Source organism: Oryzias latipes, chromosome 6 (genome assembly GCF_053564925.1).
Source record: "Oryzias latipes strain Hd-rR chromosome 6, Olatipes_Hd-rR_3.1".
Lineage (NCBI taxonomy): Eukaryota > Metazoa > Chordata > Actinopteri > Beloniformes > Adrianichthyidae > Oryzias > Oryzias latipes.
Window position 1 is genome coordinate 5,056,934 of NC_136242.1, and position 25,582 is coordinate 5,082,515.

The following is a 25,582-nucleotide window of genomic DNA, read 5'->3' on the forward strand; positions in this document are numbered from 1 at the left end:
AGGATACATTGCTGGAGGACTGATCCTCATTGGAGGACAAATCCCTGCATGGGATGTACCACCCGACCATAACTGAAGTGGCTGATATCAAGAAGTCCTACCAATGGCTAGAAAGGGCTGGACTACAGGACAGCACTGAAGCACTCATCCTGGCAGCTCAGGAACAAGCCCTGAGCACCAGAGCCATAGAGGCTCAGATCTACCACACCAGACAAGACCCAAGGTGTAGGCTGTGCAAAGAGGCGCCTAAAACAATCCAGCACATAACTGCAGGGTGTAAGATGCTGGAAGGGAAAGCATACATGGAGCGCCACAATCAAGTGGCTGGGATAATATACAGGAACATGTATATATTCTCAAGGTCAAAATGGGAAACACCTCCGAAGGTGGTAGAGAATGAGAGGGCAAAGATCCTGTGGGACTTCCAGATCCAGACTGATAGGATGGTAATGGTGAACCAACCAGACATTGTAGTGATGGATAAAGAACAGAGGAAAGCCGTTGTGGTGGATGTGGCAGTGCCAAGCAATGGGAACATCAGGAAGAAGGAACATGAGAAACTGGAGAAATACCAGGGACTCAGAGAAGAACTGGAGAAAGCATGGAAAGTGAAGGTGACAGTGATGACTGTGGTAATTGGAGCACTCGGAGCAGTAACCCCCAAGCTGGAGGAGTGGCTACAATAGATACCTGGAAAGACCTCAGACCTTTCAGTCCAGAAAAGAACAGGAACAGCTAAGATACTGCAGGACCCTCAAGCTCCCATGCCTCTGGTAGAGGACCCGAGCTTGGAGGAGAAACCACCTGCAGAAGGGTGAGAGGGGCGTTTTTTTTTTTAATATACTGTATATATTCAAAAGTCTTAACAAACCAAAGAACTACTTAAAAAAAGTTATTTTTTAAATGATGTGCCTACTGCTCCACATCTTAATTGAAAATGGCTGAGATTATAGTTGCAATATTCAGTGAAAATGTCAAAACTTGTGTTTTTTTAAACTGAGTCAGAAGGAAATAATTTCTAACCCCTCTTGTATTTAGAATGCAATAATAGCAGCCTTGTTTTCGAAATTTTTAGATGTGGAAACAACAGTTTTTTTGAATGAGTTTGCTCTGCCACTACGTCTTCTAATTGCCTGAAATAAGTATAAGTTAAATGGCGCGATGTGCACGCCATCACACTACGGGGGTGAAATTCCAGTAATGGATAATGTCATCCACTGACACGTTTTGCAGCGATTGAGGCAATGCCTTTCTGATGGCCGTGCAACCAATGCGACTCGAACGGTTACAAATCGCTTTAAAGTATAAACCAGGCCTTAGAGTCACCTGCTACTACTTTTTATCTGTATCGACTTTCATATTCTGTTCAGGCGAAACATCTGATCAGTTCTATCTGGTTTTATTATCCATAAATGTTTTTTTCCTCATTTTAAAGGATCCTGTTTTTTGTGCGCCAACCTTGAGTGGGTGCCTTAAACCAAATTTGTTCATATTGCTTTTATCTTCTGTCAAACGTCTTGAAAAACAGTCCTCCTGGGATTTTTGCTGGAGATTTTTCTGCCCCGTGAAGCACTGCTTCCTCAGCATCTCCTCTCCTCTTGCCCCTGAGGGTTCACCTCTCTTTCAATGTGGACACAGTTTTTTATCCTTTCCCCTTTCAGTCTAGCCATCCCTCTGCTTCCCACTCCCTGCATCCGTTTCTTCACTTTGCATCATCTACCTTGTTGATTCTTCTCTGCCCCCATGAACTGTTGAAATCTACATTTTATCGCTTAAACCACCCCCTTTACTTTCTTTTTGTCTGCTGTTTGTTAAACATGCAGCCTGCTGCTGGTGACACCAAGAGTCAGATTTATCAACATTTACAAATCTGTTCATTATGACAGAGTTTTAGGGCCACCAAAAAAAAAGTAAAATTACGAGATTTTAAGTCGTAGATTTACGAGAAAAAAACGTGGAAGTGAGCATACACTACAGAACAGCAAGTGAACGTCGCGCAGCAGCAGAGCAGACCGACTAAACTTAGTTAAACAGGTGAGCTGAATGTTTATTGATAACGTTCCAACTGTTTGGAAGCTCATTTGTTTGATTTATGATTTATCAATGTTTTATTTATTGATGGGTGGTTTGCAGGATCTCTGCAGCTGTTGATTGAGACGTCGGTGTCCCTGCAGCTGTCCACCTGAATCCTTTCTTCCTCCCCCAAAGACCAGATCTCTATGTTTGTGTGACGCTTCCGTCTGAGGAGGAAGGAGCACTTTTTGGCATTTTCAACGTTTTAATGCTAATATAACAGACTATTTTCATTCCTTTTATGTCGAAACGGGACGTTTCATCTGCAGGAGGGGGCGTATGTAACACTGTTTACTTCCACATTGGTGTTTGGATGACAGGTTCATGACGTAAGGTGACAAATAAACTTCAGGTTATGTGAATGAAAAGAAAAATAAAGGCTGCAGAGGTCCTCTATACCCAAACGTGTTTCTGAGCTCCTTTTTTCACATATGAAACTCTGCTTTACTGACACCGAACCCCGGAAAGACGGCTACACTGACAATAATCTGATTTTAAATCGCCAAAAGGTTCCGAATCGCTTTGTTTTTTAAACCTATCCGGAAATAAAGCTTCACAAAATGCTCCACATATTTCATCTTCTAGCTATGCTCAGATAAACAGAAAACTTTAGTGTTTTTTCCTCGTTAATCTATGACTTTTTTCTCGTAAATTTACGACTTAAAATCTTGCAATTAAAGAGTTATGACTTTCTTTCTCATAAAAGTCGTAATATAAAAAATTAATTTTTTTGTAAACTGGCCCTAAAACTCCTTCGTAGTTCATACCTCAGTCCGGCTGGTATTTTAGTCCGAATGGGTTTTTAAAAAAATGACACAAATAAATCCATAACAGAGGTAGTTCAGAAACTAAAATAGTGTTCCCTCGCTGTATTTTGTTTACCTTTTCATCAATATTTGTTTTAACTGTCTTTATTCAGTGCAATTTTGCATGCTGTTTTTCTGCATCCGGATTGGCTGTTGACCACTGTCAATCAATGTCCTCTTTGCCGTGTCTCCTGTCCAGAATGTGTTCAGTTTGCCACATTTACATAAATCTTCAATCATGATCAGATCTTCGTTTTCACTCTTATTACCCTGGACTCATTTTTCTATGAAGGTTTGAACTTTGAGAGTTGGGTCAATATAGATAGATAGATAGAATAAGATATAAGGATATAAGGGTTAAACAAGAGAGAAAAGTGTGAAAATGTTGACGTCTGTCTGAAAAACATTTATAAAGAGTCTAATGAGGGGTTTAACAGCCTTCAAACATCTATGATCTCAGCAAGGACACAAATGTTTAAACGAAATCCATCCATAAACCCTCTGACCAAAACATGAGACTTATTCAAACGGTGAGTCTGGAAGAAAATATTATGGGATGTAATTAATATGAAGCAATGCAAGCTAACTGTTTCTCCAATAAATACCAGTATTTTCACAACCATAGGGTGCACTGGGTTATAAGGAGCGATCTCAGTTATGGGTGATTTTTTTCAGTCTTTGACGCATACAAAAGGCGCACTGGGTGTTAAGGCGCAGGCACTTTAACACCCCAATCGGACCCTCAGAGCCTCCAGAGCAGGTTCATAAATAGAACCAGTCTCCGTTTTTTTTCAGAGGAAACCTTTTTTTTTATTACTGTTGTCCCTAACTCTGACCTTGGAGGAGTTTGGTGAGGCCATGGAGAAGGACTATCGGTTGGCCTCGAAGAGATTCTGGCAAATTTTCCGGCGGAGGAAGCAGAGAATGAGGACTTTGGGGTAAGGCTGTCTATCAGCCAAGCTGAAGTCACTGAGGTAGTCAAAGAGCTCCTCAGTGGCAGGGCTCCGGAAGTGGACGAAGTCCGCCCTGAGTACCTCAAGTCTCTGGATGATGTGGGAGTGTCTTGGGTGACACGTCTCTGCAGCATTGCGTGGCAGTCAGGAACTGTACCACTGGGTTGGCAGACAGGGGTGGTGGTTCCCCTTTTTAAGAAGGGGGACCGGAAGGGTGTCTTCCAACTACTGGAGAATCACACTCCTTAGCCTGCGTCCCCCATGGTATCCTCTGGAGGGTGCTCTGGGAGTATGGGGTCCGGGGAGCCTTACTGAGGGCTGTCCGGTCTCTGTATGACCGGAGCAAGAGCTTGGTTCGCATAACCGGCAGTAAGTCAGACTTGTTCCTGCTGCATGTTGTTCGTAGTTTTTATGGACACAATTTCTAGGTGCAGCCAGGGACTGGAGGGGGTCTGATTCGGGGACCACAGTATTTCATCCCTGCTCTTTGCAGATGATGTTGTCCTGTTGGGTTCATCGAGCCAGGACCTCCAGCTTGCATTGGGGTAATTGTGGCAGAGTGTGAAGCAGCTGGGATGAGGGTCAGCACCGCTAAATCTGAGACCATGGTTCTTGACCGGAAAAAGGTAGTTTGCCATGTCTTGGTGGGTGGAGTGTCCCTTCCCCAGGTGGAGGAGTTTAAATATCTTGGGGTCTTGTTTACGAGTGAGGAAATACCGGAGCGTGAGATGGACAGGCAGATCGGAGAAGTATCCGCAGTCATGCAGTCGCTGTCTCGGTCCAATGTGGCTGTGGAGTTGAGCCGAAAAGGAAAGCTCTCAATTTACCAGTCAATCTTCGATCTCTCGGCTGGCCTGGGAAAGCCTCAGGGTCCCCCCCAGAAGAGCTGGAGGAAGTGCCAGGGCGAGGGAAGTTTGGGCATCTTTTCTTGGACTGCTACCCCCGGGACCCAGTTCCGGATATGCAGAGGAAGATGGATGGATGGATGTTCTCCCTAACTGAGTAACACAAGCTAAATGCTCACACACTCACTTGCATCAAGTGTCTCCACCTCTCCTTCTTTAACACGTGCTAGCTAGCGAAGACAGAAAATCAAATCCTTTAAAATCCTCATTTCTGTATCTGAAATGAACAGCTGGATTAAATTTCTAACAAAAACGCCATGTTTCCTTTCGTCATTATCAGAGTCTGTCTAGTGCCTGCACGGCTCAGAATGATGCCGGCTTTTCAGCACTATGAAAGCAGTGCAAGCAGACAGGTTAGCCCAAGCTTCTACAATCCATTCACAAACTGTGGCGTAACTCGCCCGGCGCTGCCTCCCACAACAATAAAAGATGACTTTTCCTGCCCCCTTGTGCGTTTTACTACCGTGCTGCTCCTGTTCATGAAAGTAAGGTGGTCGAAAGTAAAAAGCTTCCTGTAAGCATTACTGCCCTCAGTCAATGGCGGTGACGGCAGAGAAGCTTCTCCAAGCTGATTGCTGATTGTTAATCCATCGGTCAGTCGCCTTTTTTCCGTAGAAATTCAGCTGCGTCATCTTCACTGTTGGAGTTTGTTTTCCAGCTTCCTCCACTTGTGAACCATGGATTTATTCATCTTGAATTCTTTGCAGCTGCTACCATGTTCCTCCGTGTAGCTAATAGGTTGCTGTTTAAACTGTGCTTCAGTCATGTTGTAAACAGGTGTGGGGACCTGGGGGTTGGCCCTGCCTCTGGCCTCTAAGACTCATGGGAAATATGGAATCCCACAACATAAGTGAGAGAGCTGTGCAGAGAAGTGACTTTCATGCTGTTTTGCTGTTTGTGTTATCAAAAATAATGGGCAATTACACCATTAAGAAAAGTGAGTAAACTGCTACTCAGTTAATTTGTTCCTCTCTGAGACTGAATAGGGGCATTTTTCATTGCCTTACAGCATTAATTTTTGCTGTATGGTTGTGAATTAATATTATTTGCTTGATGGAACTGCACTAGTTCCAGCAGTAGCTGCGGCAGATTGTAAGGAAAAATATTTTGCTATGATGTTATGTAGCTTTAACATACAAAAAACCTGTATGTAATCATACATATTTATATTGGTTTTTGTAGTAGCCTTGTCATTTTCATTAGATGAGATATAATAAAAGTAAAAACAGCATATAAAGATAGCATAATTACCCAGTAAGGTATATACATTTTATTTGCAGAAATCTACATTTAATGATTTATTTTCATATTTGAAAAGCAAATGTCTGGAAAAAAGACATGTAAGAAAAAACGATAAAACTGATATGAAACATGCATGGAAAACATAGTGGCTTTTTATATTTCTTATATTCCACATAGTCGATTTTAAAATGACACATACATATTTCTTTTTAATGTCACGTATGAAAAGAATGATAAAGAGGCTGTTTTCAGGAGATTCTCATATAAAGGACTTTTAAGTCTTATAAGATGCTCAATATATGTAAAATATACTGCAGGAGATCCAAGTTTCTAATAAGTTTTCTCTAGTTCTTTCCTTATGGGTGCATCACCTAAACCTTGCCATTCTGACCTGCATCTTTTAAAATTCAGAAATCCCGAGCTGCATCATTTAAACTACAGAAATTCCAAAAGGCATCATTCCGAAATGCATCATTCAAGCTTCAGTAATTCTGAGCTGCATCATTTAAACTTTGGATATTGCGACCTGAGTTATTTTAAACTACAGACATTCTGTGCTGCATCATTTAAAGTTAAACATTCCGAACTGCATCTTTTAAACTTCGGACTTTCCAAAGTGCAGTATCTATTTTTTCAACTAAACATTAGATAATCCATAGTTTCCTCAAAAGCAATATTTGTTCTGAGCACATTCTATCATGTAAATGAATCCTCACAGATATGTTATAAGCTATTATAGTAATTAGCATTCAGTGCTAAAAATGTAATTTATCTAAATATTTGGATGTGACTAATATGAATATTAATGAAAGGATACGCTGATTAAAAAAGCTATAATTTATTTTTATTAAATTTGGCTGTTAGTTTAGTGTATTTGAACTAATTACTGGTTTCTGAATTTAGGAGACTGATTGCAGTAAAAAGATAATCAATAAAGAGACCAAATCATGATTTTTTTTAAATTCAATTTTCATTTATTTCTACTCTTATTTCAACATTATGACATTCAAATTAAGGCCCATATTTTCATTACTATATGAAAAAAAGAAAGTATTTTTTCCAAGATAAATGTACATGCTGCACACATTAGCTTTTCCTATAACTTGAACTTGACTCACAGGATAATGATTTAGCCGTTTTCTTGCTTTACCTTTTCCTATAAGAAGAATCTGTCTTATTATCTTCTAAATTAAAAAGGACCCGGTGAGTTTTCACAAGTCTGAAATAGTATTTTAATCATATTTCTCTGCAGAACAAACCTAGACTGATGTCAGTGTTGTATTTTTCTTTTAGTATCTAGAGAGCAAAGAAAAACAGCAAGGAACTATTAAAACCTTTGTCAAATAACACAATATTATAATTTACCTTAAACAATCTGTTTTTTTTTATACTAAAGATTGGCATTTGTACAACATTATTAGCATTTTTCATGTAATAAAAACTACTCTGTGTTCATACGAATAATGAAGCAGTTGAATTGTACTTTTTTTAAAAGCTGAAATCTACAGAGGGTCATGAACACATCGGAGAATCAGCATCATTCATTTATGAGCCAGATCTGTGATGTATTTTTGTCCTCATCCGACCTCATGCACTTCCTGAAAATGAGATGTCTTGAAGGATTTGTGGTGATTGGCTGACTTGAAGCCCCCCCCCCATTTCTCCTCCAAATGCCTCCTCTCTCTCAGCATCTCACTGCACCTCCTTCTACTCATTTTTCTTCTCTTTCTGCTCGTCCCGTCGGAGCATCTGAAAATAGCAGCTGAGGGAAAAGTGGGTCAGGCGCCGTGAAGATGGTGAATTCATTTGTGTGTGTTTGCAGACTTGCAAGCTGTCAGTGCTGCACCTCCAGCATTTTAAATAAACAGCCAATTACAAAGAGCAGGTTTTCTCTGCAGAGCTTCACATCCAGGATTTGGGTTTCAGCTTTTTTCATTGCAGCCACTCAGTACACAATTACATAATCTAAAATGAATGTATTTTAAGAAAATACATTTTTCTTAAAAAGTCCTGCAATATTTGTTAGTTTCAGTGACAAACATTCTGTTGAAATTGTGCATGAACACCTTTACAGACTCATCAACTAAGGCACATTGAAGAAGGTTCATTTTCCTCATGCTTAGATGCTCAAAGCTTACAGGCAGACGGTTTGAGAGCTTGCATTTTCTTTTTGGCCTAATTGGAACAAAAAGAAGAACAAACGAAAAGAGGCTGAGCTGTTACTGTAGAGGCTACACCCGCATGTTTCAGCCAAACAGCTGCTTTTGTAAACACAAGTTAAAATGAGTTTAACACATTTTCTGACTGAAGACCTTCCAAAGCGGAAAAGCTGTTTAGGCCCGACATACCCCTCAGATGGAATAACTGCTGTTGCCGCCGCCACCGCCGGAGGTCAACAACATTAGGAACCATGGCTCCTTTTAATAACGGAAGGCATTGAGGCCAGGAAACCCCACACCAGCACACGCCCACCTCCATGTCTGACTCTGAAAGTGTCACATTTGCAGACAAGCATCTTCCAGAAAGTTCCTCTTCTGTCTCATTTGAATCTTTGTCCAGATGTGTGGATTATCCAGATGTTCCATGTTTGTCCAAAAGTCTCTGCCTGTGTCCGAACTCCCTCCCTAATACCTAACTACAAAAAAAAAAACTGTACAGTATGGGACAATCTAGAGTCAGGTTGGGACGGCTGGTGAGCACGAAGGACCCAAAATGCAGAGACTGGCGGCACACAGTTCCAGGGCAAGGGATTTAATAACTAACAAAAAGTGCTGCAGAGCAGGAAAACAAAACTAAACTTACTTTGGGCAAACCGTGAAAACATGGCAGAAGACGGTCAGGGAAGAGACGGTAATGGACCAGCACAAGAGTAAAGGCAGAGACAAGACTTATATACAGACAGGACTGATCAGACACAGGTGACAACGATCAGGAGAGATGGAACCAGGGAAGTAAAACACAAAAACATGACATGCAGGGAACCTTCAAAATAAAACAGGAAACAGAACTCAAAAATGACAGAAACAAAACTGAAATCTAAAGCTAAGACAAAGACATCTAGTGCCCTGAATTTTAAAAGCAATTCAGACACCATGCTCTCTACTTTTTTTCAAAGACAAATATGACATCACTGATTTCGAGAAGTAAAAAACCTAACAAATATCAAAATTTTATGAAAAAAATGTATTAACCCACCTTGTTCTGAAAATGTAAACCTTTAAAAAAATCCAAATGAAAATTTTAACGTGAAAAATCTTTCAAACAGAAGCTGGGTGGCTCAGTTGGCTGGACTGGCGTGCCAGAAACCGGGGGGGGGGGGGGGGGGGGGGGGGGGGGGTGATATCTATACAGAATCGGTCAAGGCCCGGGTTAACCATGACTGCCATCGGTGGTGTTCACCGACATCGTGCCAGTGGAAATTGGACTACTGTTGGTAAAAGAAGAAGAGAAGGAAGCCACGTCTGTTGGAAGAGAGAGAAGAGGAAATCCATGAGTGTTGGACTGAAAATAGGGACTTTGAATGTTATAACTACGTCAGGAAAAGGTAGAGAGTTAGTTGACATGATGTAGAGGAGGGAGGTAGACACGCTGTGAGTCTACTTTCAATCCTGTGATAGAAAATGACAAACTTTTGTTTGAGCAAAATGACTGTAACATTGTTGGGCACAAGTCAGCCATCCCATAATGCTGACAGGAACACATTCCTGCAGAGCACACCAGAACCTGTGTTTCCCCTGAAATAGTGGTTCCACACAGACATCTAAAAGTTACCCCTCCCCCGCTGAAGAACAGCAATGTGATGTCAGTTGAAGGTCCAACTCAAACTCTCACATTTGTCTTTTCAGGATTCAAGTGCCCTGTCTGCTCCAAGTCTGTGGCGTCCAATGAGATGGAGGTTCACTTCATCATGTGTTTAAGCAAGCCCCGCCTCTCCTACAATGGTGAGAAATACGGTCTTTGTTCTCCATTTTGCATTTTTTACCACGTGTGGCTGTCCTGTTGTGATTTCTGATGAGGGGAATCTCTGGTAACATCTGTGTCCAGAGCCGGTACCATGACACAGAAAATACCTCAAAACAACCCAACAAGGTACCCCATCCATTCATAACAACCCAGCCGTTAACCCAGGTTGCAGCCCCCACATGTGGCAGCCGTCCGTTCACCCTCAGTATGTCTGCAAACGTTTCAGCAGTTTAAACATTTCCCTGAAGAACTTCCAGGGAGAACTTCTTTGACTTTTAGATTCTACCTCTGACAGCTGTCAGTTGGATTGTTCTGACTGAAATGGATTGGTATTGTAGCGGGTTTTAATCCTGGTTATCTTGCTGTTGATTGAGGTTTCGTCCATCACTTGAAATGATCGTACATGCGCATATCCGTCCAGCAAATGTCGGTAACGCTTCCTTTTACAGTACAGTACTTACAGTGTACTTAAGTGGTATTTACATGGTACTTATAGTGTAACTACTGGGTACTTTCAGGGTACTTACATGGTACTTTTTATGGAATTTACTGGGTACTTACAGTGTGTTTACATGGTACTTTCTATGGGACTTTACTGAGTACTTACGTGGTACTTTTTGTGTCTACTCTGTACTTACATGGTACTTACTGTGTATTTATATGGTACTATTTGGTTCATACCTATGTGTTACATACTGGGTATTTATAATATTCTTACTGGGTATTTACATGTTGTGCAAATGTGTCTTTTATGGTACTTACCACATGTAAGAACAAGGTAAGTACAAATAAAGTACCTTGACCTTTAGGTCTGCACTCGCTGCATGTTTCATGGTATTTACCATGAATTTACCACAGAAACTACCCCTTAAGTACACTGAAACTGTAACTGTAAAAGAAAGTCAGCCCTATTTCCACTCAACTACATGGTACTTTCATTACTAAATACCGGGTATGTTCACTTGAATATTACTTGGTACATACCCCTTAAGTACAATGAAACTGTAACTGTAAAAGAAAGTCAGCCCTATTTCCACTCTATTACATGGTACTTTCAGTAGTAAATGCTGGGTATGTTCACTTGAATATTACTTGGTACTTACCCCTTAAGTACAATGAAACTGTAACTGTAAAAGAAAGTCAGCCCTATTTCCACTCTATTACATGGTACTTTCAGTAGTAAATGCTGGGTATGTACAGGTATTACCTTCCCGTACAGTGTACATACACACTTGGTCTTCTGACCTCACCACATGAGACAATGCTAACCTGTTGGTAAGGGTAAAGTAACTACATTGTAAAAACATATTCTGGCCTGATTACTTCTTGTAACATGAGGCAAGTTTAAAGAGAAACAAGACAGCAGTGAAAACAACAATCTTTAATATGATACATGTCTGCAGCATACAAAGTGTCATCACAATGAAATAGGTTTTAAGTACAAAACAGTACAAAGGAGAATTCTAAAAAACACATTATTGGCCTGAGGGTCGTGCTTTTTGTCCATCAAAATTCTTTCAGCAGAGTTTGGTAACAGTGCAGGACTTCTTCAGGGTTTGTAACTGCAAGAAAATTCACAATATGAGCTCAAGTGAACATAAAAAGCAGAACGACTTTGATGAAGTACAAAATATATTTTACTTATTTAATTATTTCTGTAATGAGTTTGATAAATTTCTGTGAATTCTTTTTCGCTTTGACTGTAATGCTTGAAATTAATCAATTATCCTCATTTATGAACATGATAGATTATTCACAACTTTATATTTTATTTACATAAACAAGAACAACAAAAAAGAAATCAAAGAAAAAAAATCAAAATTGCCATAAAAAATCTAATTTGTTTAGACAAAGAATGACAAAAGCAATGTTTTAATTGGCAATTGCTGTGTGTATTTCTTCTTTATAAATATTATTCGCACCTACAATTTGCATTAGCATGAAAAACATTGCAGTGTAAAAGAAAAGGAAAAAAGAAATAAATAGGCAATTTCAAATTCAACACAGTTATTCACAAAAATATGTTTTAATTTTCAAACAGTTACATTCACTGTTGGGTGGTATTGTTGTCTCTATCATATTTGAAAATACATAAATAAATAAAAATAAAATAAAAACGGCGAAAGAAAAGAAAATGGGGAAAATGCAGTTAAACTCTTCATTAATGTAAATAATATGTCCACTTGGTGGATTTAACTTACTTTAGCTTACTATCCTGTGGCTTCACGGATTCGTCTGGAATGTCTTCTTCACCACAGCTGATCTAAAGCGGTAAAAAGACGGAAGTACGTCATCATTATTTTAAATAATCGCCTTTCTTTGATTTTCCCAGAAAGACGTGCGCTCAGTCAAACGAGCACAGAACAACAGACTTTATCATTTAGGCTACGTGTTTGTTTTACAGGTGCCTCTCTCCTGGTAAGTAACAACAATGTTTGTAGATTTTCATTACAAACTTTGAAAATGTATACATGAAATAACTGAAATTATTGCAGTAAGGTAGACATGCTCTTACGTCACGTTTCAAACACAGAGATAGTGGCTTGAAATCACGAGGTTAGCTTCTTTATAAAGTTTGATCAGTTTAAATATTTACATGTAATTTATCCAATATTTAAAAAAAACAAAAACACTGGTTTACCTGCCAGATGAAGACAAATTCAAACTGTTGCGCGCCTCGAGGCTCTCCGGATTAATCGAGTAATCTGCACGTTCACTTTGGGGGTAGTTGTGCTGCATTCAAGTGCGCTGGGAATTTGCATCTTTACTTAACCCGACCTAGTTAACAAAAACACACACTCGGGGTGTTTTTAGTATTAAAAGTAAATATTTAGCCTTGTTGTCTTACATATTTTCCTGACATTATATAATATATATTAAAACAAGTTCATTTTTAGAACAATATTTAAAAAAAGTTAAGTTTTGAAAAATTTATTATCATGTTTTTAAATGAGGATAATTGTTTAATTTCAAGCATTACAGTCAAAGCGATAAAAAAATCATAGAGATTTATCAAACTCATTACAGAAATAATTAAATAAGTAAAATATATTTTGTACTTCATCAAAGTCGTTCTGCTTTTTATGTTCACTTGAGCTCATATTGTGAATTTTCTTGCAGTTACAAACCCTGAAGAAGTCCTGAACCGTTACCAAACTCTGCTGAAGGAATTCTGATGGACAAAAAGCACGACCCTCAGGCCAATAATGTGTTTTTTAGAATTCTCCTTTGTACTGTTTTGTACTTAAAACCTATTTCATTGTGATGACACTTTGTATGCTGCAGACATGTATCATATTAAAGATTGTTGTTTTCACTGCTGTCTTGTTTCTCTTTAAACTTGCCTCATGTTACAAGAAGTAATCAGGCCAGAATATGTTTTTACAACGTAGTTACTTTACCCTTACCAACAGGTTAGCATTGTCTCATGTGGTGAGGTCAGAAGACCAAGTGTGTATGTACACTGTACGGGAAGGTAATACCTGTACATACCCAGCATGTTATTCATGCTGGGTATGTTATTCAATTAGCAAAGCTGTGACTTCCTGAAGTGAGTCGGGCTCTTGGTTGTTTGATGGAACAGGATGTGGGATTCAGGCTAGTCTGGAATCTGGATCCTTGGTTTCGGCACATCAATTCTCTTTGATATGTGATATTTGCAGATTCTTCAGCATCCTCAAACTGTCTTCTACCTTCTGCATCTTTATGCCTTAGTCACAACTGCCCTTATGGGTGGATACACAATCTGTGGGCGAAAAATTGGCAAACTTGTACAAGGTACACAGGTGTGCTTTTTTTTCTGCCAGTGACAGGTCGTAGCGAAGACTTAAACAACATGTAAGGGTGAAGTGGGTGAGATGCCGGCGTGTCGTACGGATTCTTTTATTTTTTGTGCCCCCTGATCCCTGCGTGCTGCACAAGGGGTCTGTTAGTGCTTGCACTTTACTAATGATAAGAGTGTGATGTAAGGACACCATACGACAGCATCATCTGTTCATCAAGTGTGTGTAACTTACGTTAACCTTACAAATACTTTATGATAATTTACCAAACGCACAACAATGGTACGTTCCATTTTCATGACGTCCTTAAGGTGGCTGCACTAGCCTCAAGACACACCTGTGTCCCTTTAAGATGCAGCTGCTCTTCTCTATGACCCTCCATGGACAACTCAAAAACCTGCAATCCCCCATATGGTTGCAAGTGATTAAGGCTTATGATATTTTAGCATTTATCAAAGTCATGTCTTCAGTTATTTTAACCCTAAACCCACATTAGTTCAGCCTTCTTCGAGCCCCCTCTATATAATTATACCATTCAACCCCATTTTTGCAGGAAATGCGTTTGTGTTTGTTTGGACTGCCTTCGTATTAAATATTTGTTAAAGATCTTACCTGCTCGAGGAATAAACTGTTAACCTGTCCTCGGCTTCAGACTCTGCTGTGGGATCCTTCCACTCAACCTAACACAAACAGTCAAAGCACATATTACTCTGCCAGTCTCCTGACTAAAGTACCCATAATGCCTTGACAATCCATCAAGCAGTGCAGCAAGTTTAACAAAGTCAAGCATTTTGTCACATTTATGAGTACCTTCTACCACAGAAAATGAATTAAAGGTCAGTAAACAACTAAAATTAATTCTTAAGTCGCACTGGATCATTAGATGGATTGTCTATTAATGAACAAAATGGACCACAAAATACAGTAAGGTTCACCTAATTAGTTCTGATTTAATTTTAGTTTGTTTGACTTACAAATTCATGGGTAAAATGCGCCAACAATGATAAAAATAACTGCTACATTTGCAGCATTGAAATGATCCCATGTGGTAAAGGGTGACTTTCATTTTGAAAGAAGTCATTTGAACATCTGTCAAGTTATAAATTATTTCCTTTTAAAAAAAATCAATTTATGTTTGTGTTTTATTAATGAAAATAAAAGTTATCGTATATATGTCACAGTAGTAACAATAACATAAATGCAAATGAGTGTTTTGTTTTTCTAAAGGGTGAAATAAGACTTTGTGGCTGGTTGTGGTCAGTGAGAAATCAAGGCGAACAGCTCTTTCAGTGGTTGGGTTGCAGAGTCCTGCCCTGAAGGCTTCCAGCATGTTTGATCCCACTTGTTTTACATGCTGCACCTTATTTATATATGTTGTATGTTGTAAAATGTTTTTGAGTGAAGTCAGTTTGATGACGAGCTAAGGTGGTCCAAAACTGCTGCATCACCTGAGCTGATGGAAGTTGAGGCTGCAGCCACTGTTGCCTGACTGCAGGAGGTATTTCAGGAGACACAAAGCCAGAGAGCTCTTAAAACTAAAAGGATTCATGTTTGGAGTTAATTCCTGTTCAAATTTACTGCTTGAGACTCCTGCGTGTGGGATGGACTGTGAACTGAAACATGACTCCCCATGAGAATCTTTTCTGGGCTTTGACTTTCAATGATAACATTTTAATGCCTCTACTAAATTTAGCCCCTGGTGCAGGGAGAGCAAGAGGGGCCACAGGAATAAAAGCACAGAGGTCAGTGCGGGGGGGCAGAATGACAACAAGGGAGGTGAGGAGCATGCAGCCTTTTTCCTGCTGCTGAGGTCTGCAGAGGACACAGGAAGTGACAGGGAAGCAGGAATTTGGCGCCTGGATGCTGGGAAGTGGAGAGCAGCCCCTGCAAGTCATTATTGATGGGGGGGGCAATATGCCAAACGTCTGCTGGCAAGCCAGCCAGCGAGAGAGGCAGCTTGAAGTCAGAGGGAACAGGGGGGCAGTTTCAGTGTGTTGTGATCACAGCGGTAGAACCTCTTCGTTCATACTGGGCATATGACGCGCTAAACATGCATTCTTGATGAGGGTGGTGGTGCTGGGCCTGGGGTGTCTGCGCCTCCGGGGGTGGGGCCCCGGGGCTGGGTGGGCCTGGCCCCCTTGCTGGGGGGGGCTGTTTGACCACCGGGGGACAGTCTATCATCTGTCCCCAACTTACCCCCTTCCTCATATAACCTCATAATAGGGTGAGGGGGTGGGGGGCTTAGCCTGCGATGAGCCTTGGGGGGGGGGGGTTTACTAGGCAGTGACCCCCCTCCTGTGGTTGCCGTATGGAGTGGGCCCCCCCTCTTTCGGTTTTATTTGCACCTTAGACATGTAGGGCCCTTGGTAGGGGGGGTGCTTGGACATCACTGCCAGCAAGCAGCGGATGTCCTCCTAGCACCCTACCCGCCAATTTTAACCGCACCTTAGACATTTAGGGCCCCTTGGTGGGGAGGGTGAGGGGACGTCACTGTGAGTAATCAGGAGACGTCCCCTTAGTGCCCTACCCGCCAATTTTAACCGCACCCCCCTTAGTACACACACCCCTCCCCCCTCAATATATACATCCCAACATAAACACACACACATGCACACACACACTCTCTCAAACACACATACACGCACACACATTTTGCAAGGAAGGTGGGACCTAGGACCATCTGTCCCCTGCCTCTTCCCTGGTGGGGGGTACGGGCCCCTTTGCAACGGCGGCTGTGTCCCCGGGGTGCCGGCTTCCTGGGCCCGGCGGTGCTCTCTCCGCGCGGTGGGGGGGTTCACATTACATCTGAGCCGGGGGTGTTCGTGTCCCTGGGGGGTGGGTTCTGGTCCTTGCTCCTGAGTGCTGGGCCCCGCCAAATTTCCAACTGTGGCCGAGCCTGGTCGGGCCATATTTACAACACCCCTTGTGGGCCCTCTTTTTTCCCCGGGGTTCCCCCCTTCTGGGCGGGGGCGGCGGGCCCCTGCCTCGCTCCTCCCTGGACCAACCGTGGGCCGGGCGGATGGCTGCCTGGAGTGCGGAGTGGGTCTCCCTTGGGGGGTCCTGGCTCGTACCTGGGGTTGGGGCGGGGGGATGCCCGGAACTCCTGGGTGGTGGTGGGGTGCTCGTCTGGGGCTGTGGGCGTCCTTCTCCGGTGGCCCTGGCCTGGGTGGCGGGCTTGGTCGCCCGGGCGGCGGTTGTTCCCTGCCGGTTCCCGTGTGGCGTTGGGGGGGATTCCGGCTGCCGCTGCTGGTGCGGTGGGGGTCTTGGGGTGGGGATGGCTGGGCACTCTCCCTCCTTCTTTTCACGTTCCACCATCCATTTTAGAAGAACATAAACACTCACCTGAGCACAGGTGTTAGCTCAACAGACTGAATGACTGAAATATTTCACACTAGTTGGTTTTAAGGCATAAGTATGCGTGTGAACACTATCTGTTTTGTGTACATGTCGACAGGTGGACATTTTTGCAACTAACAGGTGTGTTTATAACATTTGAGTGTGTGTGTGGACAGGCTCCGCCCTTTTTTTTTTTTTTTTTTTTTTTTACATTTGAACCTTACCATAATGATTAACAACCAGTAAACTTGTTGCTTTATGCTGCTTCATGGTCTTATCCCCCTTCCCCTCCTATTATCACCCCCTACCCCCCCTCTCTCTAACGTCCCTCTCTCTTCTTCCCCTCTTTCCTTTTCCGTCCGGTCCAACACCAAAGATTTTCAGACATGTTTGAAATTAATAAAGTTTGGCCTCAATTACAAAAGGGGTTTATTCAGACATACCTTTGGTTTGTCTGAAGATGAATAACCCCTCTTGTTAAAGTAAAATATGTCCAACCCAAGAGGCCCTCAGCTCTCATCTGTCTGCCTAGCTGTTGGACAGGACAAGTTGAGAAAAAAAAAAAAAACTGCATTCTTGAATACACTTTTAGCCCATGGTGTTGACACTTGACAAGCAGGGGGGCACATGTCCACCATCCACAGTGGGAAGAGTCTTGGTGCAAAATGTCAAAGTGGAGCAAATCTTGCGAATCTTGGTCCAGGCTTTTTTTTCACCGCTCTATTCCGATATAGGAAAGACTTGGTGTCATAGAATTCCAGGCGGAAACAAACCGCAATTAACAATTTCTCCTCCATAATCAATTCTCAAATAGTAAGTTCAAACTACCAAATTCAAGTCCTTGATTGGTCAAAATTCAACCTGGTTTACTTTGTACATAGAAATTTGCGTAGCAGCGCGTCAAGGCGAGAGTTAAGAATGCGGAAGCCCAAAGTGCACGTTTACGTAGATGTTTCATTGGAAGTGGTCGCTTGAACGCGCATTGCAGAGGGCAGTGTGAACGCAGCTTATACTTCACATCCCATCAAGATAATGTAGATACAGAGAAGACAACAGGTCTTAGATGAAAACAGGCTTCACTTCCCTCTAGTCTCTGTCTGCAAAAGCCTATAAAGATCCTTTACTCCAGATTAGATCCGTTTACATGTATTCTTCTTTAACTTCACACAATTTAGGACTCAAGCAACAAAGCTAGGCGACAGAGAAGAAGAGAGACTTGCTTTTGCTGGATTGAGCCATCCTGTAAAATCAAAGGGAGTAAATGTCTGCCAGAAACAAACAGGAAGCAAACAAGTGCAGCAACAGGAAGCTGAGCCTGAGAGCAGCCAGTGGAGGAGTGAAGGGCTGCTCACCTGCTTCCTTCAGGTGACAGTCATTAAAGTCAGACATTGTCATGGAACCAATGGTTATCCAAAAAGTGAGTCTAAAGCCTAAAGGCAGATCTTTGTCTCCATAGCAACACTTATGACAGGATAAACCTGAGTACAAAGCTATTTCTCAGTTTATTCAAAAGTGAATGCAGATCACACAGAAATGTACTTTCTTATTAAACTGAACGAGATGGAAAAGGAAGAATTTCATGCTGCAGCCAGTAAACGCCTCCTGAAACACTCAGTCATCAGCTTACAGCCAGAAAGGAAGAAAAGAAAGCAGATAACTGGAGGCAAGCTGCAACTGGCCTGGTTCTTAATTGACTCACAGCGGATTAGAAGCTGCTGCTTCACCGGTGGCTCATTTAGGGTGGCTGCAACGCAGGAGGCCAGAGGCAGATTCACAAGCAATTCATGTAATCAAAAATAACTAATGTGAAAGCTGCTGTGATCGAGACAAACTAAACACTAAACCCTGAAGATCAAACAGCACAGGTATAAAACAGCATCATTCCAAATGGCTCATCCTGATCTCTGAACCATATTTTCAATGCACTCATTTATTTGTCTAAAATAAATAAACCCATTTTTGTTTAAAATCCTTGATAAAAGACCATCTGGGACATCAAGGTGATGTTTGCTGAGTTGATGTTGGTCCTCTCAGGGTGAATCATGGCTGGGCGATATAGAATCTTTTACATCACAATATAGTGTTTTTTATATCAGGCGATTACATATATTACAATACAAACCAAATAACTATATTTTGATCATTCTGTTCATAATCAGGAGGTTGTTTAGATTTTCAGCGGTCGGGCGGTCAACCTCTGATCGGAGGATTGCCCTCCCATATGTCCAAGTGTCCTTGGGCAAGTCACTGAACCCCACCCTGCCTCTGATGGAATGTGTGAATGTGTGTGTGAATGGGCGAATGTGTGTGTGAATGGGTGAATGTGTGTGTGTGAATGGGCGAATGTGTGTGTGAATGGGTGAATGTGTGTGTGAATGTGTGTGTGAATGGGCGAATGTGTGTGTGAATGGGTGAATGTGTGTGTGAATGGGTGAATGTGTGTGTGAATGGGTGAATGTGTGTGTGAATGGGTGAATGTGTGTGTGAATGGGTGAATGTGTGTGTGAATGGGTGAATGTGTGTGTGAATGGGTGAATGTGTGTGTGAATGGGTGAATGTGTGTGTGAATGGGTGAATGGGACTGACTGTAAAGCGCTTTGGACCTTCAGGGAAGGTAGAAAAGACCTTTACAAATATACAACATTTTTACCATATTTCCTATCAGACTTTAAACATAACAGATGCACTGAGGAAACATGGTGCAACAGGTTCATTTTTTTCCATATAACTAAGAAAAGGCATATATATATGAAAAACTAAACTGAAAATTAATGCAAAACCTTTCCGGTTTCTAAAGACAACATAAATTAAACAGAATGCTAAACTACTTGATCCGTTCCATTTAAAAACAAAATATTAATAGCAACACAGTTAACTAGAAAAACCTCCCATCAACCCCTCCCAACAATTACCTGCCTCTTGGTCTTTCAAGACATTGTAGTAATAACATGTTAAATGGCTGCTTTGTTCCTGAGATCAGACATTTTTTGCGGGAGGGGATGGATGGATTCTTGGAAAGGTCGATGGATGGATGGATGGATGAACAGAGGATGAATCAAAGAGTAGATAAATGAAGACTTGGATAGAGGGATTGGTGAATGGACGGATGGCCCAGCTGTTTTTCTGTAGTAGGTTCCAAGTATATTCTGTTTGTTCTGACCAGATGCTCCTGTCTGTCTCCTTTTTTGCCATGTCATGTTTAGGTTTTGTTTTGTTCAGCACATTTTCATTAAAGTGTTTTGTCCTGTATTGGTTTTTTGGTGTATTTGCTAAATTCTTTTTCTGTAATGGCTGCACAGTGGTGTAGTAGTTTGCAGTCTCACCTGGATGGCTCCTTTCTGTGTGGAGTTTGCATGTTCTCCTCCTGCATGCATTGATTTTCTCTGGGCACTACAGCTTAATTTCACAATTCCAAAACACTCTTCACAGATTATTTTGTGACTCTTAAATGCCCCTTAGATGTAATTGTGTGGGTGTGGTAAACTGGTGGCTTGTCTGGGGTGTAACTCGCCTTCATGCCACAGTATCTGGGATAGACTCCATCAACCCTTTGACCTGCCATTGGACTCAGCATCTATAGTAGCTGGATGGGTTCTGCCATTAAGTCACTGGGTCCTCAAACCACACCTGCTCCCTGACATCAACTACATATATGTAGCGGTTTTCATTATATCTTCACTCCTACTTCTTCTTCAGATTACACATCTGATATAAATGTTTGCTTTTGTCTGTGGTCATGTTTCAGTTTCTTCAAGTACCTTTTTGGTATCGTCTCTCTAACCCTCTTTGACATTGAGAACACAGGGGAGATGGGATTTAACATGTGACACAACTGACTGTCTGGAGGAAAATCCTCTTTGACAACACACTTTAAAGAATGACACTGCATTAATCCATGTTTTTTCTTTTTTACAATTAAATCGACTTATATGGTTAAACTCTCATGCAACAGAGGTGTGAGGAAAAACAACAGGACTGTGTTGGATAAAAAACCATGTGGTTTTTCATGGAGTAGAAGTCTCCGTGTAACTCTGTCGCATGTCACGCTGCATTTGCTGCTACAGAACTGTCAGAAATGTTGCACATCTTCTGACGCACTCTGACTTGTCTCGGTGTCTGCTTCCATAGATGATGTGTTAGCGAGGGATGCCGGGGAGTGTGTGATCTGTCTAGAGGAACTGCAGCAAGGGGACACCATAGCCAGACTGCCGTGCCTCTGCATCTACCACAAAAGGTGATTGACGCACAGCCACACACGCCCACATGTCTGAGTCATTGTCCACTGCGTCTGCCTCCACAGCTAAAGATCGATGTTACTCCTCGCCTTTGAAGTAGAGGTCGAGTATTTCATCTGGTGATAAAGATGCTCCTTGTTGTATTTTTAGATATATCATTGTTGGACAATTTGGGAGTAAATGAAGCAGGTGATAAGTGGGGGATGCCTGTGCTTCCATAAACTCCAGAAATATTGATCACATAGATATACAAGACAGTTGGGTATTGTTTTCTTAGAATATATTAAAAAGTTTACCCCTCAGCAGTCCGTGTGTGTAATGGATTTAAATCTATGCTTTTGCCTTTCTTCTTCCCAAGAAGAACTGAGATTTGTGAGAATGCAGCCACGTCTTTGAGACACACCAAGCGGTGCTGCACCCAGGGGTGCAGTGTGTGGCCACGCTCACTGGAATGAGGCCACCTGGAGTATCATGGACCACCACTGTGTCTGCTGTGGCTGGCCCTGCACTCTTTGACACCTTAGACCAAATATTAGACCTGAATTAACAGCTTTTAATATACAGATGAAAAACATACACAGAGCGTGGTAAGCTAACTCCTATTGTCAATCAACTCCTCTAACTGTATAGGTTATGGAGTTATTCTGATGAGGACAACTTTTGGAAAAAACCTTAACTAACTGACAACTTCAATACAATGTCATGATTTTTCTGCTAAAATGTACTTTCACATTATTTTGATTAAAAAAATACAAAAGTTAAGTCCAGCAGTTTGGTGTTGACACATTACAGTGCAGATTGAATTCAACAGTCAGCATTTCCACCAATGACACAACATCATCTGAATTTTGTGTTTCAATTAAAAGTTGTATTTCCTGAAAACAAATCCACATAGAATCAATATTTTACCACAATGCCATTTAAAAGTCTTTGTGGCTATAACTTGAGTTTCCAGAAAAAGTAGCTTGAAATCGCCTACCTGTTCAGGCAGCAGGGAGCTGCAAGTGTACGGAAAACAAGCGAGACAGACACCCACCAGAAGTCAACTCCTGTGACCCAGAGGCTGCACTGAAAATCTGATCCAACTTTGATAGTCCTGTTCTTGTAAGCTGTTTGTTTGTTGATCATCTACACAAAAAAGGAACGTCTTCCTGAATCAACCACAGAACCTAGTGATAGCAAAATTCCGGCAGAGTGAAAGTCTTCATCAACTACCATCACAGTTTTGAAATCAAACTGGCTCTTTTTGAGTCAATCAAAGGTTATCCATGACACACACACGCCCCCAACTGGACAAAGGGGTGATCTGCAGTTGTTTTCATCACGGTAACTGACACAGTTGCTATAAATCTCAGCCTTATGATTTATTAGCCACATTCAAATCTGTCACTATGATGGACGGCGTACAGAATTCTGTAATTGTGAAAAGAAAAAGCAGTCGGTGAGGTAAACTGTGACATTCCTGTCCTTTAAAGTGGCCCAAACGTTCCTCTGGGAGGTTCGTCTGTGACTGAAGGAACGGGGGCACGAGCTGAAGCTGTTGGTTCCATAGTCCCCCCATTGCAGAGCAGAAGGGTTTGTTAGCTCCACACTAACACGATCAGCGAGTTCCACTTCTGTAAAACACTGGGAGACTTCTACATTTTAAAATTGAAACCACTACAAAAACCGAACCTTCCAAAAGTACAAAGACCCTTGTCTTGTCTTTGCGTGGAGGAACACCTAAGGTCGTCAGAATCCGCAAGGATGAAGAAGATTCATGCATGTGTCTGTCTGCTTCCACAGCTGTATAGACTCCTGGTTTGAGATCAATCGCTCCTGCCCAGAACACCCGTCTGACTGACCGATCAGTGATCTGTTCAAGGTGAGAAATGCAGAAAGAATCCAGTCTGAAGGTTAATGATGGTGGTGTGTGTGAGCTCTGAGGTAGAACTGCTGGTCTGACACGGACACAGTGTGTCTGAATGAAAGTCAATCTGAAACCAAAGGCTGGTTTTTATCCTGCGTGTCAAAACCCTCAAAGGTTTGTCTGACTGACCTGAGGTTAAATGTAGTTCTGAGCTAACATTCACCACAAAGAACATTTAGAGGCCTGAAAATGTAAAACAGCATTTCTGTTTTATCCAAAATCTCACGTTAATCGGTTTCAGAAATGTATCACAGTTTATTGATACATAATGTTTGTGACGATTGATTGACTTAATCGATTAACCCATTTCTATTCCCAAGTTCCAACCAGGTCAATCTGTCTGATGCAAGTTGTTCATTGAATCAACCTTTACCATTGCAAATTGTTCCAAAATAAACAAATTGATTATACTGATATTGCAAAATACCATTTGGATTGAGACATGGTGTGTTAATTTTATTATAAGGTAAAAATGATCAAGGTCATCACAGTGGACAACATACATGTGATGTCATTAAAACTGATCAGTCCATCATTCCAGTCCAATGTGTGGACAGACTTTGAATAAAGTCATGTGACCATCCAGTGTCTACAATGTTCTAAGAATGTTCCCTTTGGATTCTTTGGATGTGGAAAAACAACAACAACTTTAGGAAACTAACATGTGAATGGATTTGACATTCATTCTAGTTTACTTGTTTGTTTGGACACAGATTTCATTTATACTTGATGATCTGGAAGAAATCCAAGAATCTGGAAAACTTCACTGTTCAGTAACAGGAATTTCTGTCTGAGTCACCATTAGGTCAGAGAATCTGATCGATCAAGATGAACCAAAATTGACTCTGAATCGTATCCGCAACCACAAATTATGATATGAATCAAATCATTGTTAAAATTAATCTTTACACCCCAATATATGTATAAAAGGTATGAAAATGTTTTGTTTAACATAAGTCACTCCAGATTTGAGGCTTTAAGGAAAAAACCCTTCAGTCGTCATTCTCTTTTGGAGAATCTATCTGCCATATGTGGTTTCTGTCCATTCACTCCTTTTCCTTCTTCTGTCTTCAGGACGTGCTGTGATCCTTCCATGGATTTCTGGACAATGCAACTGAACTGGATGAAACAATCAGAGCGATCATCACATTTTTGTCCTGATTGAATCCATCTCTGCAGATAATCGCTCCTGAACAGAACCAAAAAAAAAAAAAAAAGAGTGAAGCCATCAGAACATCAAAGAGGCTCTGCTGAGATCTTCATCCTCCATCTGCTGGTGATGACTTCTACCTCCTGGCCTCTCACTACCTTAACGGTGACCAGCTGGCCCCCCCTGGCTCGCTCAGGTCCCAGCAGGCCTCCTGTTTTGACTGTGGATGCAGGCCTGTCTCTCACCTGTGTCCAGCCCTTCCATGGCCTTAACTGGGGAGAGGATTGGACAGAAGAGGAGGGTTTAAGGGAGAAGAGGAACCCAGCAAATGGATGAGAGACGCTAGTTTGTGATTGTGACCCAGCAGGAAATGGGTCTCTCATGACCCACCTGCTCCACGCGTGCTCTGTCATCGATCCTGCCTCAGTTCTGCCCCTTCACCAATTTGACCACAATGCTCTCAAACATGCCCACAAGGCTTTGTAGATGTGACGTGTGCAAACCTGAGCAGCAAGACAGAGACACAGACTGAGCACGCTCAGTCCCGGTAGAGGAGGCAGGGAGAGAGAGCCCTGTAGTTTACGCTCTCACTGTGTAGTGTGTGAGTGTGCACGTGTGTGTGTGCATCACAAAAAAGCTTGTGCTAAAACTTTAGAAGAATGTGTGTGTTTTTGCTGGGGTGTGGTCATTGTAAAAGACAGGAACTGTGTGTGAGTGTGTGCGTTGAAATGTTTACACTCTAGATGTCCATTATCCCTGTGAGTGTGTGTTTGTGTGTGCATGTGGGTGGGTGGGTGGGTGTGCGTGTGTGTATGTCTGTGTTGTGTTTGTCTGGCAGTCCTCCCTTTACTTTGCTGATGTTTACAGAGAAGCAACATGTCATTTTGTAAATTTCATGTTTGATCTCTTCGTTCTCTCTCAGATCTGCCGTTTTTTTAAAAACATAATCTTGATTGTTCATTTCTTGGGGAGAGCCTCATTGCTGAGAGCGAGTGTGGGTGTTTCTCTGTTCACATGACTGTTTGCATGGAGGGATTATGAAATGGGCCTCTGGACCCCAAACGTCTACAAACCAACCACAAAGACTCAGAGTAGCTTTAGAGAAACTGAAGTTTGAGTCCAAACAAGGACCACAAGAGACGGAGACAAATACTGTCATTCCACGACACTCATGAACACCAAACTACGAGCTGCAGCTGCAACCGACTGAAAATGAAACCAGAGAGAC

General features: G+C 41.8%; 1 protein-coding gene and 2 long non-coding RNA genes across 3 annotated transcripts in view; 2 read left to right on the top strand and 1 right to left on the bottom strand.

Moving 5' to 3' along the window:
• znrf1 (zinc and ring finger 1) overlaps positions 1 to 24,481 on the top strand; it is a 51,619-nt gene extending 27,138 nt beyond the window's left edge. Inside the window, exons 2-5 of the mRNA XM_023955491.2 lie at positions 9,825 to 9,920; positions 21,189 to 21,294; positions 23,081 to 23,159; positions 24,279 to 24,481. Of these exons, the coding sequence (XP_023811259.1) occupies positions 9,825 to 9,920; positions 21,189 to 21,294; positions 23,081 to 23,138 (260 nt within the window). The 3' untranslated portion in view covers positions 23,139 to 23,159; positions 24,279 to 24,481. The remainder of the gene's footprint in view (positions 1 to 9,824; positions 9,921 to 21,188; positions 21,295 to 23,080; positions 23,160 to 24,278) is intronic.
• LOC144992390 (uncharacterized) lies at positions 11,309 to 12,672 on the bottom strand. The gene is made up of 3 exons (XR_013656294.1): positions 12,584 to 12,672; positions 12,144 to 12,205; positions 11,309 to 11,504 (listed from the first exon to the last, which is right to left on the bottom strand). It is a non-coding gene; the product is annotated as an uncharacterized LOC144992390 (long non-coding RNA).
• LOC144992391 (uncharacterized) lies at positions 12,253 to 13,258 on the top strand. Its single transcript, XR_013656295.1, has 2 exons — positions 12,253 to 12,360; positions 13,063 to 13,258. It is a non-coding gene; the product is annotated as an uncharacterized LOC144992391 (long non-coding RNA).
• Positions 24,482 to 25,582: the final 1,101 nt, after the last annotated feature.